Genomic DNA, 13,598 nt, shown 5'->3' with positions numbered 1-13,598 from the left:
AGCGCTATCAGGCGATCAATGATTCCTTATAAAAATAGCGACGGATAATTCGATAAAAAGGATAAATTAGAAGACAATAGTTGTTAAGCTATGGAAAATGCGAAAACATGGACACATCCCGCAATCGGTTATCTGTCAATGAGCTTCGTCGCTGAAATTTAATTGCGACAGAGACATAAAGCCCAGTGGCCAAAATATGTGGCAATCGTTCGAGACACTCACAGCGGCTTTGTCTTCAAAAGAATACAACGCGCTGATCAACCGCAACAGTCTGTTTTGTAACAGAGCTGGAAATATAGGCTAGTCCCAACTTTATGTTTTTTATTTGACCTGTGAAGTTGTTCTCCGTTTTCGACAAGACGCGCCTAGCTAATTAAATGCAAGTATTACAAATGAACCACTGTTACCTGATGGCGCACAAGTGCCCAACAATGCGGATCGTCGCACAAGTGATTCTCCTTCAGTCTCTCCGCGTAGTTTCTTGAACGTGTTTATGCATTGCGTCTGGTTCGAACGTTGTGGTCGGCTTAACGAAGAACGTAACCGTGCAGCTGCAGTGGTTTCATAGAAATTGAAGTATACCGCCGCATAGCAGTATTTTTGAAGTGGAGTGATATTTTGTTAAAAACTAGCCACAAAACAATCATGGAAAATTGTGATTAAGGTCCAATGAATACTCGTAGGAATCTCCAATTTAGGTTCTCTGTAGGATGGTTATCAACCGAAACATATCGTTCCGTGACGACACTGGGATTTTTTTTTTTTTCGAAAAAAAAAAAAAACCAGACGTACAGTTGAGCTTAATAGGCTAAAAGTCTGAGACGCCGCTGGGCGGCCTCAAAGGAAAAGCTGTAGAAAAGGTATTTAAGGCAGCACACGGACACTATGTCGACCAAACTGCCTTCTGAAGCGGCCACCGCGTCTACAGTTTATCTGTATAAAAGGAAAAAGAGACAGCAACATAAAAGTACTCCAAGACTGGTTTTACCGGAGACACGTTCTCCTTGCACTGGGCCAACTTTTAAACCTTTAGGGGCACCTGCCTATTTACGGTCGAAAAAAAAAATTGTATTGAGTGCCGTCTTGGAGGCTAGCTTATGCTTTGTTGAAGTCATAAATTATTCTCCTAATGTAGGTCGGTAAACCGTGGTCGCGAGGTAAAAAAATTGCGGGTGCGCAGTTGTTCCTAGGTTAACATTAACCAGCCACACAATATGCGGAAGGTGTCAGTCTGTCAAAGCGCTTCAACTCTACGGCGAAGGTTCTTTTCTTGGAGTCGCTGACGACAGTGATGAGCGTATTTGCCGCCTTCTGTTTCTCGAGGAATAAAATAAGAGCACGAAAATTATAAGTGTAGGTATCTCAAAATCGAATTTCATTCCACCGCCCAGCGCTACGCTTAGCTTGTGTGATATAAATGTGCTGGATTATCTCTTAGGAAACAAAAATGGAATAGGGATAGGACCATTGCTAAAGCACGTGCGCAGATCGAAAGAGTTCATGGCAATTTCAGTGTCGAGAAGGCTTTCCTATGCTCAAGCAGATAAGCGCACGGTGCCATTTCTTTGTGTCCAAGAATATTCGGATTGAGGTCAACGCAGTTGACTAGCAGCCTGCCTGATAGATGTGTCCCCACATGACTCATAACTACCTCACCTAATTCCAAGTCGCCAGCATTGGTCATAAGAATTCCGAAAAGCGAGACCACAGTTTTTTCAAACAAGGGCGGAGTACAGGCAGTACAGGCGCCTAGGAGAGCAATTGCCTGTTGTTGTGCTGGTTATCTTCACTGGACCGGGGTGCCTCTGCCTTTCGCAGTGCTGCAAACATTTTGTGAGATGAAGAATAGCCTGCCCTCAGCTGGGAGGGGGCACAAAGGAGGAAAAAACATGTTTCTGCAGTATTATCTAGAATGAAAAAAAGATGACTTCCGGGGAAGGCTAGTAATGACGAATTCAGTAATGTCCTACTGCCGCGACAAAGAAGTAAAAAGCTAGCGACCACGTGGGGACGAGCACGTGGTCTCTTCATTGCGGTACAGATAACGGAGAAAAGTGTTAGCGAATACTAAAATCAAAGTTTTAATTTTATCATTTTCATGTATTTTCAGACGAATATAGCAGAATTGGCAACAAACTGATTGGCGTAAAGATGAATAAATATGGAATGGTCAGATGACACGAACCTAAGAAAAATTAAAGAAAACATTATTTTTAAAATGTCTCGCTTTATCCTGCCTGCCTTTCAAAGACTAGTGGCCACCATTCAGACAGCGCAGAAAGAACCTTGATATACTCTCCTTAATCACGAAATAAGCGCTCATTCAACTGAATTGTGGTGCAGCGGCTGTAAGCGCAGCGACACTATCTTTCTGAGCCTAGTTTCCCGAAAATAAAAGTACTGTGCGCGCAGAAATCCACCCAGTGATTTTCTCCTCGACCCGCTGCAGACTAGGCAGTTGCACAACCAGGCATTTCTTACGTTCTTGGCGCAAGATTTATGAAAAATCTTGATCTCCTAAAACTTTTTCTTAGTATCCCTACCATTGCTTTTTCGGTGAGTCTTGTAGAAAAGGCGCACTATTCGGTTCATTTCAAAGCACGCAAGCACAAGTTTTGCAATTGGAATTTAAGTAAGTAGGAAAAGATTTTTTTGCCTTTTTCCTTATGTCATGGCCACGTAGCTGTGCTGTACATCGGGAAAGATTGCGCCTCTTAGTATGAAAGATTTGTGTAGTACGTAGGTGTAGTACGTGATTTTCAAGCCTTCTCTTGTAATTTTTTGTTCTGCTTGAAAATAGCCATACTAGTTACCATTAGGCTGAGTTGTGCTGGACATGTGGCGCTGAATTTGCTACAAACCCCCCCCCCCCCCCCCCCAATATAATTCCACAGTTTAATTAAAAGTTAGGAAGCCCTAGACACAAGACGGCGCGCAAGCGAGCCCCTTCTGCTTCGACGTCGCTGCTGCCGCGTCGTGGCAGGCGTTGCATGGGTCTACACTAAAGCAGTTCTTTACCGGCGCCCCTGCGTCGAGCATGCCCTGGATTTTCTATGAATTTCCCATCTTGCCAGTCTCTCGCACGCGGTTTTCTTGGTGCCGGCTGTAATAACCCCCCCTTCCCCTTCCCATGTCGCATACACAAACTAACGGCCTCCCCCCCAAAAAAACAGTGCTCCGTCCCTTTCCCATTCTCCTAGCCAATCACTGTTGAAGGCTCGCGTGACGTCGAGCTTGACGTCGTGACCCGCGCAGTAGCTCAAAGTCTTATCTTCCGCATAGCTGCTATCCACCAGTCGGTTCTGTGCGTGTTCTGGACGAAGGCTGTATCGAGACCTGCGTGAAACCCGTGCTGAGACCGAGCGTCTACTCTACTGACCATGGCGACCCATTTCCGATCAGCGTTTTCGGTGAGTAATTCTAGATGTTTATATTTTTTCGTCAGTAGTACACACTTTCATTTTTCATTTGCCTGGCCGTAGCCCTGCAACGCTCAAATATTCCGAAGGTTCATTCTCTCGTAAACAGCTGTTGGCGATAGAGGTTAAGCTTCGTCCTCTATTATTTCTATAAAATGTTCGACCACAATTCGTCTACCCTAACTCACCAACTGGACCGCAACGACATAAATTGTTATTGATTAGACTTTGTCCTCTAAAAGAGCGCAGCAAGTATCAACCTACTATTAGGCAGGCGTTTGAAAGAAATGCAGGGTTCAGCTTGTCCTTTTAAAACATCATGCCGGGTATATAATTACTTAGGCTTGAAAATCTGATATTGTCGCGTGACGCATTTACATTATTTCCTAATTTCCCGCATGAGTAAGGGGACACTATGTTTTACTGGATGACCCTCCAGCGGCAGAGAGCGGATTATGTGTACGTGTGGGGCTTTTTCTAGCGTGTGACGTCAGCGGTGTCGTCAGTTTCCAGCCAAATTAGCATCAGTCTTCATTTAGAACGCGTGACCGAACAACGGGCGAATGGGTCCGCATGGGTTATTCACAGAATTTGTGGAGAGCTTCCAGATTAACCGACCGCTACCTAGTATGACCACTATCAGTGGCAAGATAGTCAAAAGGATGAAGCTGATTTCACGGCGGTGCAGATGTATTTGCCACTCAGGTATTTGACTGCTGCGGACATCAGTAAACGTCGTCTATTTACACGAAGCTTCGCGCCAGGCTTGGTATCTTGCTATACAACTTGCAAATGAGACTGGTACAGGTGAACGCCGAGTACGGGGTTTACAATATGTGATGGCAAGCTGGAACGACATTGCTGGTATTGGACTCTCTCCCCACTAAGAGTAGAGATTTGTTAGGTAAGAGTGAATAATGGTGTAGCCTGCTTTGGGCTCTTTGGCACAAAAGTAACTATGGCCTCTATCCACGTGGTATTTAGCACCCGATTCCATGAGGAATTTGAAAAAGGCTGTCTGAAGGAGTGTTATATACCGGCCTCTCATCAGCATGTCCAGCGGTCAGTGGTCGTTGCTGGCATTCTCTCTTACAGCATTCTTTTGAGCCTTACTTGGTCTTGATTATGCATCTGCTATCAATTTGTGCGTGTGTTTAAAAATTTTTTTTTTATTTTGCCTGAATTAAAAGTCCTCATACTGTTACAACCATGTAACTACGAACGAATGAGAATGTAGTAGCGTCTCTCTCAGCCTGGGTTCCTTTGGCACGTTAACTCCAAATACAACAAATGATGCAAAAAGACATCATAAAAAGCTGGTTAAATCCTTGATGTTTAAAACCGTCTATCTTATAGGGCGTATTCCGGCAATGATGTTTCGGCAACAATTCCCCCCCCCCCCCCCCCCACGTGCTTTGTGGCTCGGTGGCCTGTAATCAGAGGGCAGAAGAAGCTAGCGAGGCGGCTCATTACCACTTCGAAGTAATTGTTCCTCAGCATATTGTTGAAGCTTATCAAATCTCATAGCTTCTTCGTGTTAGGCACTCCCAGGTTCGTCCCGCCTCCACAATAGCGACTGTGAAGTCATGGTTTAAATTTTTTTTTTCATTCTCACAATTCTATATTCTGCCGACAGTAAGAAATTCTAATCGGGCTTAGAATTTAACAAGAAGTATTTTGGTTGTGTGCGCTCGCGGAAAATTTTATTGGGGTGGTATTAAGGGGGGGGGGGGGGGGGGGACGGGGCTGTGTTTGTTATAGTTTCAAGGGCAGAGCTAGTTATAGCGCGACTCTGAAATATTAATCCTTGAATTCTTTTAGAGCCCTGCGCAACTGCGTCCATCGTTGTCCGAGTAGCCTGTGCAAACCCTTCTGTTGTTCGCCTGTATTGGAAGGCGACCAGTTTGACCAGGAATTCAGTTCATGAATATTTGTTCGTTAAACAAATGTCACTTCACCGACTTTAAGCATGTTTAACATTCATGTACTAAGAAAAGAGAACGCCGACCAATGGTTGTTGTTAATATTATTACAACAACCATTGGTCGGCGTTCTCAACAATTAGGGGGACGCTCGAGATTTGCCCAATGAGAAGGCCCGAATAGTCTTTAAAGAAACGTTTTCATTTGGACAAGAGTTTGATATATTTTCTTTTATTTGCTTTTGTGAAAAAGGAGACGCAGTAGCAGTCTCACTTCTCAGTGGACGCATAAACCTATCTTGGGGTACATCTCTGTAGGCTCGAATTCCATATGGAGTCTCCAACACGATCAGAAGATGGATGCTAAATGCTATGACACCACACTGAGTACCACAAAAATGGGTTGCGCCACAAATTTATTACCATGTCCTTTGTTTGTCTTCCCTGGTACCGACTTTCCCAATTTCGTTTGCAAAAGACGATGCCTGGCATTGCCTCGAGCTGCAATGCCGTATATTCTCACGGAAATGTAAATGCTCAGAATCAGCAGTCGCAAGGAGTAGCTGATCTTCTCTCTCTTCGCATCTCGTCTTCTTTTACCCTGCTTATCTCTTCGTCTTCCGAATCTTCTTGTTCCATTAGACAGATTTCTTCTCTATCCTCCCTATTGCCTTCTTAAGGTGGAACACAGCTTTCTTCTTCCCTTCTTCTGTGACTCGAAGCAGCTGGTTATGGTTAAGGCGCACGCGCAGTAGTGACTAATCGCGTACTTGAAGTGCACCGTTTACTAGCCTATACTCGGGGACATTTTTTCTTAGCAATGGAGCCAAAGCTACGAAGCCGAAAAGCATTATCTTCCTGCGCAGCTTAATATAGTCCCTAGTTACATGAGCAGTTTCTGCAAAAACAAATTGTAATCATAGCGCTAGTTTTTTTACAGTATATTTTGTTATCACGGAACCAAGTTTTCGAAATGAAGCTTTTATGCCTACGACACTTTTCTTGGCTCCACTGGGTTGTCTCGTCTGATGTCTGTCGCGGGGTTTCGAGACGCCCCGACTTTGCAGACAAGATGGCGACTGCCGCCTGTTCGGGTCGTTCCGGATAGTTCCGGTATAGTGGCACAGTTCCGGTTCGCCCACTCCGCAACGGTTGGAAGCGTTTTCACCAGACAACGTTCGAGTCAAGTTCAAGAGACGCTAGCTGTCGAAGCAAACGAAGGAAATAATCTGTAACGGCTATGCGGACGGAAAGCCGCGCTGCCGAACTACATGGCGGAGTGACACGTTTAAAGACGCCCCGCCTCCCTACCTTTGCGACCATTGCCAAGAAAAAGTGTCCCCCAGTATAGTGTAGATTTTGGTATAACAAAGGAAACTCTCGGAGCAGTTTCGAGTCGAGTGTTTCTCTTGCTTAGCTGGTACCCAACCATTGAAACTATCGCCGCAGCCAAGCGCCCGCATGCTTGACTTTCACACACTCTCTTTTTCTGTCGTGCTGTGCATCGAAATTGTCGTATTGAGCGACACGAATCCGTGCATAAATTAACAAATTACTATCGCATTGCCCTCCTAAGATGTTAACTTTAACGTACTCGTGAAATAATTCATTGAACATAAATGTCGCTCCATCGGCTGTAGTGACGCTTTAGAGACTCTAAAAGACGCTTAGGACTTCTTATCTGTAGCAAGGCAAAAACCCCTTTTTTAGATATTGCTTTATTTTATTATTTCCCTTTTATGTTTTCATACCTTCGTTAGAATGTTTTACTATACGGCCGATTCTGGAATACGCAAACGTAATCTTATTTCCCCGCACAAAAGGTAACATGTGCACGCTCGAAATGGTGCAGAGGAAAGGTGTTCATTTTCTTTACGAGAGTACCGATTAACGTACTGAACATTTAATTCCTTGCCTTCATACTCTGGCTAGTCGAGAAAAATTCCAGCGTTCACAGTTCCGTTTCAACTACTCCGCGCTTCATTTCAGCTGAACTGTTCAGATTTTATTACACTTAAATCTACTCGACAGATTCATCCAAGTAGATTGCAATTTTCCTGAACGAGAATTGAACGAATTGCGACATTTTATTACTTCATAGTCATCGCTTGACTAATTTGTTGGAGTTGTCGAAAGATTATTCTTTGTTTTTTCTTATTTTTGACAATGTCCGCTTGTGATGTTAAGTGTACACTTTTTTTTTTTCAATGTATTCCAATCCAGTGCATTGCCTATTCCTGTAATAATCCCACTAAGGTTGTACGTATGTTATAATAAATAAATAAATAAATAAATAAATGTTTTTAGTATATCCCTTGCTTAGTAATATGGCTACAGGATCGAATTCTGGACTTCTAGACTGACCAATGACCTTTCTGGGTTCGCTATGGCTTTTGGCTGTTCATTACCCAGTGTTTAGTCACTTCAGCAAATGTGAACAATGTTGGTTTGTTCTCGTGCATATTTTCTCCGGCGCAGTCTTTCTGAATTTGGGTATTCGGCACGGCTATTCTACCAAAAGACCTGGATGCACCTCGTTTGATATAGTGAATAAAAATCTTGAGGGAATTCAGAGCAGATTACATTTGCAAGCAACCATTTTCGTTTGGCTCTTGGAACTTCTGCGTTGCTTACGTCATAATGGAGCTGCTTTGTCAACCAGTCCTTCAGTATTTAGTACAGTGTTTAATTGCTAACAATAAAAAATTTACCTTGGTGCATTATTGTGAAAACGGTGCCGGGCTGGGCAACCCTTTGGGCTTATCCCGCCTTGCCGGCTCATCATGGCGATAATTTAGTAGGGCTGTTCTCGAGATTGGGGCGGCGGGCTGTTGGCGGGCTGGAGCCATGCAATGCTCAACTGTCAATTAAGTCCCGTCCGAAAGTTTTGCTTGTAGTTTGTTTGCCGAAACCTTCTTTTTAGTTCAATTTGCTCCAGATTAACACTTTCATTGGTCCCTTTTTTTAAGGCCTTGCGAAAGGACGTGGATCTCAAGGCACGGGCTGAGGGCATCAACTGGATAATTGATGTCCACAACAACATGGACATCGATCCAGATACGCTGTTCCGGGCTGTAACCCTCATGGATCAGTACTTGCAGGTTAGAAAAAGCTCCTATTTCTTCTTTGCACTGCTTTATAACGAAGGATCGCGCTTAAAGAAAACGTGTAGTGTTTTGTAAAATTGAACGCGAGGTGTTAGATGATCAGATTCTCAATTAAGAAAAAAAATAGAAAAGCAGCCAATCGTGTACTAATTTTTATAACGTTATTACGTTTCTTAATTTGACCAATTATTCTGGATACCTGCATCGTTTTTGTATAGCAATTGATTTTCCCAAATGTACCCTCTATAATTAGTGGGCTTCTTATGCGAGTCCTAAATAAAACAGTTTACGAAATTCCACCTGTCACTCCTGCATAATTAAGAAATAAAGTATTTGAAAATTCGAAAAATTAGTGCATGATGTATTCTTGTTTAGTTTTTTATCAATCATGTTCCGCCGTTGCGTGTCAATAAGATAATGACCTATGAAGACAGACAACAGTAGCTCTAATGTTGCCTCTCTTATGTCTTCCTTCAGTCCTGCGTTTGTAGGTTTAGCTAATCAGCTTCGGTTATCATGACCTTCAGGCATTATGCAGGACTCCCAATTTTCACTCCAGCGTTCAACATTTGAATTCCTTAAAACACCATTAGGAAAAAAAAAAAAAAAAAGACTACCTCCATTATGGTGCGCCCATTCTTTTTTAGATACATTTCGACCGCTAATATTTTACTTTTCGTTTTGCTCACGGCGAGCGCTAGTACTGAGGATGAATAAGATGAGTATATTCTGCCATCTTAAGTTCGTTGAATTAATTTATTTGCTTCATAACGGCCGTCGTAATACTTACTTTGTTACTTTATACTTCGGAAGTTTAAAAAGCAACTTGAATGATATAATTCGCTATGCACGTCATTATTCGTTAGCAGCCATGTATGTGTGATACTGGTACTACTTAATTGCTTCTTCTGGGTTTAAACCAAACAACTGGTGACTGCCGTGACCACGCATGCTTCAGCTTCACTTCGAAATATTTAATAAGATGAATGGATTATTACATATTTAGCGTTGAAATCTGTGATGGAAGAATCAATGTGCGTGTGCAAGCTTTGCATAGGAATGGTACTGAAGACTATGTAATGATTTCTTGTGTGTCCGCCTCTCTTATTTTTTTCTTTTGCAGGCAAGTATCGTCGACCAACGCACGATGCAGCTACTGTCGGCCGCAGCGCTGTATGTGGCGGCGAGTCATATAGAAATCGAGAGCCCGGAGTGGAGGCACTGGTTCTTCGCAGTCATTACCAGGAATGGAGCCATCACGGAGGCTGCAATATTACGGATGGAAAAGGAGATTCTCGCAGTTGTCTCAAGGAGTTTGGCCCTGCAGGGACCCCTGCAGACCCTTCGTTTTGACTGTAGAGATGTTGAGGTTCGTGCATTGCTTCCTTGCGGTTCCGTAACTACCAAAATCAGGACAATGTGGAAGGTTGTATAATAATATCCGGCAATAAGATTATAGATAGTAGCATTGAACAGCGTACAGCGGTGTTATCGTTTGATTTTCGCCTGCTTTAAACCAGTTTTGCTGTATGTTGTGTAGGAGAGTCTCTTTCGTACTGATTAGTTTCGATAAGCAATTGTTTAATGCGAACAGGTAGAACACACACTCTATCATGCTGTCTCAATATCAACACTGTATCAGTGCAGTTAAGCTATTTGATTAGCAGTAAAATATTTTTATTGTCGACAAGCATTCATAGGCATGTTTAGACGAATGGGCTTCTAAATGCAAAGATGCATGGATAGTTGCATGACAGATAGAAGTGCATTCTGATCTACTGGGTGCGACTTAGTTCAGACCAGAAAAGCTTTCCACCCAAAGTCATTACGTATACAGCTTTTCTGCGCGTAGACTTGACCGGGCAACAAGTCGTCGTGATGACTTGCAGAAGCTCACATTACTCTGCTGGAATGTCTGCTCAAGGTGACACTGTGTCTGTCATTTTCTTAACGTGAAAAATTTAACAACTTGGTACCATAGTTCTCGTTAAAACTCAAGCTGATGTCCCTTTATGCGTGTGTTGATGCCTGTGTATTCTTACATAAGATAGCTTTGCTAATCTGAAATTTAAATCTCTTCCGCCACTACATTGTAACATTAGCCCTCTACACTGAAAAGGACTGTTGGTGTCGATGAGCATTAAATGGCAGTGGGACATAGGCATTGAGGTCCGCATAAAAAATGGTTTAGGGTGTTGCATTTTATCGGCGAAATCGGGCGGGAGCGTCGAAACGAGTACTGCACTTATCGTCATTTTCTAGCTAGTAAAATTTTGTTTTTTAAAAAGATTAACTAAGTCTTGTTTCAGGTTTTTATTATAGTCGTTTTATGCGCTTGGCGCGACTTAAATTATGTAAACGGCGAGTTCTAAGCAATTTTATCCGGGAAGCTTGGAATGCCAGATTGAATACGTAGAAACTAGTCTTGCAAATCAATCTCCCTTTTAGGCAAGTTTATTTTTATTGTGTGAGATGCAGACTTTCTTGGCGGCTAAATATATGTAGCCTTTAGTTCAACGTAATACATTTTATCTGTCTAGAATATGAGTTGTCCGTTATTTCTTGTTAATTGGAAGGGTCGATTTTCCCCAAACAAATCAACTTCTCTCTGCCACATGCTATTGATCTCATATTTAATCATTGTGGTTTACTTTCCAGCAACTCGACAGTTTTTTTTTTCCTTGGCGACTGAGCATTAGGAAGTTTTACTGCCTTTCACCTTTGACAGCTTAGCCATTCACTACGTTAATTCAGAACTGATTTAACATTTCTTTCTTGTCGTGCATTCGACGTAAGGTTCTGTCTCGCAAACAAGTCCAGAGCCATGGTAGCGATTTAAAAGCAGCAATTTTATCGCAGAATCATTCTCTAAGTGTCCAGCCTCTTCTCCTCTATACAGGCGACCCGAGAGGAAGAGTTTGCAGCCAGGTACATCCTGGAGCTTTGCCTCGTGGACTACGTCATGGCTTCCGTTAGCCCCTCGGCGCAGGCAGCTGCAGCCGTGTACTGCGCACTTCAGCTTTCCGGAAGGCCAAAAAACTGGTAAGCACCTCCTTCCTATACATTGAGATTAACTGCTGGCCTTTGTGTTTATAGTGCTTTTAAACAAAAGGGACGCCTGGCACTGGTACCATGCTTGAATATCGTTGAAAGCAAGGCAGAATGTGAAGATATCCTTGCTGTTTATTTATGAGGATTGTTATTCCGTTTCCGGTGTTCTCGCGACGATCTGCACCTTCAGAAAAAAAAAAAAAAAAAAAAAAAACATCTGTTCTCGTGCTGTGAGTCTTGAGTGGCTGCTTAATGGTGACGCGTCGACAATGGACGGCATGTCTGCCAGGTGCTGGCTTCAATCGTATTGACTGGAGTTATATTAGAGGGTTTTGCTCTTCCTGAAGGTGACGTAGAGGGGCTTATGCATACGTATTTATCATAATATAGAGACGTTACGGTTTTTCTGTGAAAAGTAGAATATTTCATTCGTCCAGTAACTACACATTATCAAAAGTGCACGTGTTGTCGCCCCTTTCGTTAACTCCTAAAAACAAAAAAGGTGCAGCCCGGATGAAACAGTCACTTTCGATGCCATTTTCGATATGATATGGATGCGCCCAATATTCTGAGTGAAATTGATTGCGAAACGTGTGTACCAATTTACTGGTTTAAGTGATCTGTGGGGTCCCGTGAACCGTATTGATTCCTTTCGTATAGGAGATGGCTCAGATTCATTCTAAAGGTGACGTAGCTGGGCTTGTGTGGATACGTTGTAAATAGGGGAATTTTACAGGGGCGTGAAAGGTAGCGATATTTATACATACAGGTATTAGACATTCTCCGTACCAGCGCGTGTTGTCGTGTATTTTAGAAGCTGCTAAAGAAAGGGGAGCCTCGATGTCGATGCCAATTTCAATATGATAGAGGTATTGATGTTGAGAATTTTTATTTTCGTGCAGAGAGATTGCAGTAGATAAAAGCCTGAGGAGGTGCAGTGGTTGTGAGTGCTAATAATTTTATTTCTTTCTCGCAGCCCTAAACGGGAGGCACCCTACTATAGCTGTAGCAGGAAGGAATTCCTGCGGCCACTGGTGCAGCGGATGGCGGGTCTCTTCTTGGATGCACCTGGAGTCAGGAACTTTGTACGTCTTTGGTTTTTCATCAATTATAATTTCAGAAAAATAGTGTTGTCACGTTCATTAGCCATTAGATTAGTAGAGGTACGCAGTGCGTTCAAATGGGATGTACGCAAATAAAATACATTGCAGGAAATTACAATTTCAAACCGCGCCAGTAATACATTATTGATTAAAAGCACCTTGTTCAGTCAGATATTCAATTTCGTTTGCTTTTGTAATGCACACGGTTCAGTTTGTTATGTCCCTGGGAATTATCCTACCATTGTCCACGCACTGAAATTGCCTCAGCATTGTTGCTACATATGCTCGAAAGCTTTTGTAAATCAAGAAAAAAACGTCTCATACTTTGTTCTTTTGCAGGCTCCGTACAAGAAATACAAGTCTGAGCGATATCACTCCGTCGCGTGCCTGTCGGAAGCCAAGACATGGAAGCTTCGCCTGATGGCAGAAGGAATCTTGACCTTCGGGGGGCAGTAGTCCTTCCTCAACCTCCACCTTTTGAAGCCTCCTTCGTGTGATTTGAGCGAATATATTTTGGTCCTTACCTTACAATTCAATTTTACCTGTTAATAAACTGCGTCATTCCGGGCACCAAATTGTCCTCTTTATTTACACAACAGCTTATTTGATGAAGCTCAGTGCCTTAAACTCTCACAGGTGACTTGCCTGTGTCAAAGCAAGCAGGTCTGAAGGTTCTGCTTGTGTTCTGCGAGTATACTATTTAGAGGTTCCATATTACGCACGGCTCTCAGCGCTGCTCTTCCGCGGACCTTTAGCGGAAATTAAGCGGACCTCTGAATCTGCGATGCTAAAGGTGCATAAAAAATTCTGAGAGCACTGTAGCATCTACACTGTGTAAATGTGAAAGCCTAAGCATTGCAGGTGCACACGGTGCATCCCATTTTCTCTCATTATCATCATCAACTAAATGCACCGTCATTTTTATTGCTATAATGTCGTCATTGTTTTTATCACTAATTGCAGCTTCATTGTAATCGCCACTATCATCCTCACGGTA

The 13,598-nt window shown here is 42.9% G+C and overlaps 2 protein-coding genes across 2 annotated transcripts in view; one reads left to right on the top strand and one right to left on the bottom strand.

Moving 5' to 3' along the window:
• Positions 1-13,598, bottom strand: part of LOC146179319 (G2/mitotic-specific cyclin-B2-like) — a 234,298-nt gene that overhangs the window by 168,415 nt on the left and 52,285 nt on the right. The window lies entirely within an intron of this gene.
• LOC146179323 (G2/mitotic-specific cyclin-B2-like) lies at positions 3,281-13,167 on the top strand. The gene is made up of 6 exons (XM_084579868.1): positions 3,281-3,410; positions 8,310-8,441; positions 9,571-9,816; positions 11,347-11,489; positions 12,475-12,583; positions 12,941-13,167. Exons 1-6 carry the CDS (start codon positions 3,381-3,383, stop codon positions 13,055-13,057), a joined length of 777 nt encoding a protein of 258 aa, XP_084435994.1. The 5' UTR covers positions 3,281-3,380; the 3' UTR covers positions 13,058-13,167.

The sequence above is a fragment of the Amblyomma maculatum genome, chromosome 9 (genome assembly GCF_055883805.1).
Source record: "Amblyomma maculatum isolate TAMU_Amacu chromosome 9, ASM5588380v1, whole genome shotgun sequence".
NCBI lineage: Eukaryota > Metazoa > Arthropoda > Arachnida > Ixodida > Ixodidae > Amblyomma > Amblyomma maculatum.
The sequence above is the reverse complement of the archived record's forward strand: the minus strand, read 5'-3'. Positions and strand labels throughout refer to the sequence as shown.

What these genes read in the sequence shown, in the direction of transcription:
- LOC146179323 (XM_084579868.1), top strand. Translation starts at nt 3,381, where the DNA reads ATGGCGACCCATTTCCGATCAGCGTTTTCG. An exon ending in TTGACTGTAGAGATGTTGAG is followed by an intron (nt 9,817 to 11,346) that starts GTTCGTGCATTG and finishes TCCTCTATACAG; the next exon opens with GCGACCCGAGAGGAAGAGTT. An exon ending in CACCTGGAGTCAGGAACTTT is followed by an intron (nt 12,584 to 12,940) that starts GTACGTCTTTGG and finishes GTTCTTTTGCAG; the next exon opens with GCTCCGTACAAGAAATACAA.